General features: G+C 41.7%; 1 protein-coding gene across 1 annotated transcript; it reads right to left on the minus strand.

The window, feature by feature from the left end:
* Positions 1-81: 81 nt before the first annotated feature.
* LOC127173414 (phospholipid-transporting ATPase ABCA1-like) lies at positions 82-5,480 on the minus strand. The gene is made up of 7 exons (XM_051123299.1): positions 5,356-5,480; positions 5,068-5,209; positions 4,202-4,336; positions 3,998-4,101; positions 3,631-3,723; positions 2,771-3,014; positions 82-1,231 (listed from the first exon to the last, which is right to left on the minus strand). The coding sequence occupies exons 1-7, from the start codon at positions 5,409-5,411 to the stop codon at positions 827-829; spliced, it is 1,179 nt and encodes a 392-aa protein (XP_050979256.1). The 5' UTR covers positions 5,412-5,480; the 3' UTR covers positions 82-826.
* Positions 5,481-5,502: the final 22 nt, after the last annotated feature.

A 5,502-nucleotide genomic window follows, 5' to 3' on the forward strand; every position in this document is an offset into this window, starting at 1 on the left:
TCAGTTTTATAAGTGGTTTGGTTACTGGGTTAATTTTTAACCAAACAGTGTTTTTATAAAACAATGTGCACACACCAGACATCTGCACACTACCCACATATTTATTAATGCACACAGATTTGCACATAAATATCCCAGCATTTTAACATCCAGCGTCATGCACATAGGGATGATTACAATCTCCACATTCAAACTTCACTTTACTCAGTTCATACATAATATCTCCTGTATGTACAGACAATAAATATTACATAAAAAGGGCTACATATCAAGCATTGTAACAATTACTGCAGTGAAGAGACACAGTGATAATCCAGACTACAATACTAGAATTGTTTTGAGCTAAAGTGCATCAGAGGAAAAAAGACAAATCTAAAGCAATACAAAAATCAGGAAATAAAAATGCAGAGTACATGAAGGCAGTTTTTGTGTCAGACACCATCTCTGCACTGCACATGTGACCTTTACATACATGTAGAAATAAAGAGGTCTGTTAAAATGTAACATTCAGGGGAAAAAATCATATCCAAATTGGGTTGCACAAAGCAACCGACGGCCGTGATATTATGCATAATTTATTAATTCATTAAAGAGTCTAGGAAAGAATTCCTGACAATACAAATACGTGATGGCACGCGCCATCCTCAAGTTTCAGAGTAAGAACCGGACAAACAATCGGTGAGGAATTGCTGACTTGCCAGGAAAGCCAAACTGAATGATTAACTGATTGCAGTCCATTTTGAAAATCTATAAGTGAACAAGGCACCAAAAATGACTCACTGGTGATCCACATCATGACTGTTAAGTTCTTAATATCTGTGTCTTTTCACACTTTGCTTTCTTGCGTTTTGGTACTGATAATAAACAATGTGGATGGGTCTTTTTTCCCAGGAGTCTGGTCTTCATGGGGGTTTGATCCGTTAGCTGCCTCGCCAACAGGCTCCATCCGGACCTGCTGTTGCGGTCTTGAGACTGACAGACTGTTTGATTTGCTCTTTTTGGTCTTTGAACCGGTAAATGAAGGCTCAGGGGTTTGTACTGAGCGAGTAGCTTGATCTATAGAGGGCGCTGAAGGAGAGCGTGGATTGGAAAAACTGCTGGATTTCTGGAGTTTGAGGTCCGTGGGCCGCTGAGGTCTGTTGGTTCGAATGGCCACGGATCCTCCGCCGTTTACCGTGACCTCCCTGAGCTGATCATCGTCTGTCTGCTCTTTAGCAAAGTTAACGAACACCTGCAGGAGGAAAACACTCTTAGTCCTGAATAACAAGCCCTGTTTCAAAACCTAGTGGGATGCACCCAAAAGGAGCCTTCAACTTTTTTCTAGCGTTTTCCCCACTTAAATGAGAGCAAAACAGTTGTTGCTGGGTTTCGCCCCTTATGTCTAGCTATTTAGGGCCCCCCTCCAGAAATGTTCACTCATTTGCAAAATATCTGGGTGTATTTTTTATTTTTTCAGAGTTGAATTTTGCAAAACAAGTTAACCCTCCGGTGAAAACTAGTTCCTACTACTTAAAGGGATAGTTCACCCTAAAATGAAAATTCTGTCATTCCTCACCCTCATGTCGTTCAAAACATTTTGCAAATTTTATGAAGCAACGAGAATACTTTTCCCAAATAAAAAAACCTCCAAAAATGGCAACTTTATCCAGCAGTCTGACACAGAACTTGGATGTGCTGCACCTTGTTTGCAAGCAGAGGAATGCACACGCTCTTTCACAAACAAAAATCAATAAAAAAACACAACAAAAGAAAACGACTTTATTTCTTCTCTTCCGGGTCAGTGTCGCTGCCAATCACGACATATTCCTCTGTTTGCACACAAGGCCGGCACATCTGAACGCCAGCTCCTGCGTCAGCAGCACCGCACACATGCGTCGCGGTCCTGTAGTAAACGTACGTCAAAGACTGTTGCGCACAAACACTGTTCTCACAGCTACACTGATGAATGAAATGGAAGATGAACCACTGATGTCTGAAGATGTCACATGGTCTATTTTAATGAGGTCCTCACTACATTTTTGGGCGTTGAACGTGCTAGTTGCGTTGCTTTCTGTACAGATCAGCGAAATCCATATGGGGAAATCTTGCACCCTCACGCAAAATCCTTCAATGCATGATGATTCCTGCTGAATTTGGCTAAAATTCCAAATTTGGCCAAACAACGGTATATGTGACCAGCCCTAAATATCCACCTATTTTGAAATGCGGAAGTAATGTGGTGAAACTACTTGTGCTACAAACCTGTGTGTTCATGATTATGAAAATAAATGAAAATATCCGTCTGAAATCTGAAATATCAAGCAGCATAACGGACTGCCTTTGTACAGGCAAAATAAAAATGACTAGAAGCGAAAGACACTGAAACAGTTGCACATTACAAATGGCTGTGTCTGCTCTTAAGTTAAAAAGAAGCTGGATATCTTTTGTAGAGAAGGCAACCTCATAATTCACTGCCACAAGTTCAGTGAAAAATGCACAATTCTGTTAAAATGGAGAGAAATGTCAACTATTAATATAAATGATTCATACCAGCACTAAAAAGAATCAGTAAATAGTTCAGATTAATTTGACCCTATTTTACCCAATATTTTTGTGCAATATTTTTATGCTTTCAACACGCTAAAGCAAAAATATACTAAAAAATTAATAGTGAGTCAGTCTGTTGAGGAGAGCTATTTGCCATGATAGTGTGTTTCTCAAAAGGCAGCTGAGTATATAGACAGCAAGGCAGTTCACTAGGATTTGAAAAGGCTCGGCAATGTTCTCTTACTTGATCCAGTGTAGTCTGCGACACTGAGTAGTCCGCTATCCCCAGCTCCTCGTAATTATTTGACAAAACCTCAAAGACACGAGCGAGCGGACAGGCTTGCGATGGCAGCTGGTACTGAAGAACATTCTGATGTCTTTCCTTCAGCTGGATCCCAGGGAAGGAGTTCTGGATGAAGGTGTCCACCGGGCAAGGTTCCGTAGATGGCGTGGACAAACGAAGGATTACTGTGTAACCGTCTCCAAACCTGGCAGGAAAGACAAAAAGGGTGGAAAACGTGCTCATTGTCATGTATCTTTAAATCAAGTGGCATATTAGAACATATCATTCGTAATCTTCATGGGATCGGAGTTCTTTCACTCATTAGAGCCGTTAAGTCTTGTACCTTTGTCTTTTTGTCCATATTTAAATGCGTTTTTTTACTTCAAGTCAAGATTTGTACCTTTGTGACCCTAACCCTAACCCAAAGCTTGAATCTCACTTTATCTGACTTTTTTTTAGCTGACTACAAATAACGATTTATTTCTGACATGATGCCGCCGAACTAAACGTGCAATATAGAGAGGTCATGTAACAAAAATTAGGCAATCTACAGTTTGACGTAGATGAAGAAGTTCGTAGAATGGCTGAAGAACGCTGAGGAGTCAGAATCCGAAGAAAAGGAGAGAGACTAAAACACCATGTCAACAGAATGTTTTGTTACAGAAGTGCTTGTCTTTCTAATTGTTTTTTTTTTTAACTGCTTTTGGCCATAGATGTTGACCTTGTTTATGGTTTCAAACGGCATTTTGCTTCACACTCTACGTTAAAACGCTATTTAATATGCAGTATATAGTGAACAGTATGTAGTAAGTCAGTGTTACCTGTTCTTCAGGTGCTGAACTGAGCCCAGACACTGGAACCTGCCGTTCACCATGATGGCCATTCGGGTACACAGAGCCTCACACTCTTCCATACTGCAAATACAGCAGAACAACCAAAGCAGGAGACTGATTCACGAATACACAGACACTAGACCCTGAACACATTTATATCGGTCAAAATTTTGCTAGACCAATGATTTTTTTAAAGATATTTAGATTTACTAAATGAAAAACATTCACAGCGCAAATTAGTCACATGGTCTCTGCCGGTCTAAGCAGGCAGATCCCGGTCCATGTGATCTAATGTGGCTACCTATATGAAACATTAGTATTATTATATTAGTTTAACTATATTAGTTTGCTCTACCTGTGGGAGGTGAGAACGACAGATCGCCCCTCTCTGATCACACTAAGGATGCAGTTCCAGAGGAAGCGCTTGGCCTTCGGGTCCATCCCAGTGGTTGGCTCATCCTGAGAGTGGAAAAACACCATTTACAGCCACATAATACAACAGCTCCAAGTCAGCAAGACTGTATAAAACTACCTTACAAGTGTGATAGTACAAACATACAAGGAAGATGACAGGTGCAGCTCCAATGAGGGAAATGGCGGTGGAGAGTTTGCGCTTGTTTCCTCCGCTGTAACCCCCAGCCTCTCGCTCAGCATACTGACTCAGACCAAGCTTTTGCACTCCCCACTGTGCCACCTACAGGACGGGCATAAAAAATGACTACAAGCTAACTACAGAGCTTATGACGCAAACCGAGCGAACCGATATCAAAGAACTAGCAGCGGCAAACGTTGACTGTGGTGACACCGCTGGTCGTCTGCGTCAGGTTGCGCTTGAACACATGCAATATCTGCGGCCTCAACTCTTAAATGAAGCCAACCATGAATTCGTACTACGTACACACATACGGTAACCCGAAAAGGAAACGAAGCGTCCATCAGCTGAATTATTACAAGAGAAAATTGCTTTGTAGTCTCTATAGACTATTTTACAGGGGTAGTTCATGTAGGTTAGGCTTGTTTCTTCATCTGAACAGATCTGGAGTCATTCCATCACTTGCTCTGCAATGGATCCTCTGCAGTGAACGCTTTTTTGCTTGTTTTTGCTTGTAAACGCTTCTCAAGATGTTCACTGATAGACTGGAGCGATGTGGATTATTGTGACGTTTCCGTCAGCTGTTTGGACTCACCCGTTGCCGGCACCCATTCACTGCAGAGGATCCATTGGTGAGTGAGTCATGGACTTTATGATAAAACAAACTCATCTACATCTCAGGTGGCTTGAAGGTGAGTACCTTTTTTCTATTTTTGGAAATTGTCATTTTTGGGCGAACCACTCCATTATTCAAAACATGCTTGGAACTGGGTATGAAACAGGACTGGTATTTAGTACGATATGCTCAGACTGCATTATGAATAATAATGTACCTTTGCGACGTGAGCCTCTGGCACTCCTCTGAGGCGAGCGTAGAACTCCAGGTGCTCTCGTCCAGTCAGCAGGTCACTGATGGCGTCAAACTGAGGACAGTAGCCCATCAGCTGATGAACTTTCTCCATTTCTGTAAGAACGCTGAATTGGTAACGTTAGGGTGTTGTGGGTTATCGCCAGGATGTGGTCGCAGTAACACCAATAATAATTATACAATGGGAATAATAATCATGCAGTTATTGTGAAAATATTGCTATAATGTTCATCACAAATGATGAGGTACTAACCTGTGGTTGCTAAGAAAAGCTTCTCCATAAGTGATGCGGGTGTCTCCTGTTAGCATGCGGAAAGATGTGGTTTTCCCAGCCCCGTTAACGCCGAGAAGCCCAAAACACTGGCACGGGAAAAGAAAACACTCGCTGCAGTTTAAACGA

This window comes from Labeo rohita, chromosome 11, assembly GCF_022985175.1.
Source record: "Labeo rohita strain BAU-BD-2019 chromosome 11, IGBB_LRoh.1.0, whole genome shotgun sequence".
Taxonomy (NCBI): domain Eukaryota; kingdom Metazoa; phylum Chordata; class Actinopteri; order Cypriniformes; family Cyprinidae; genus Labeo; species Labeo rohita.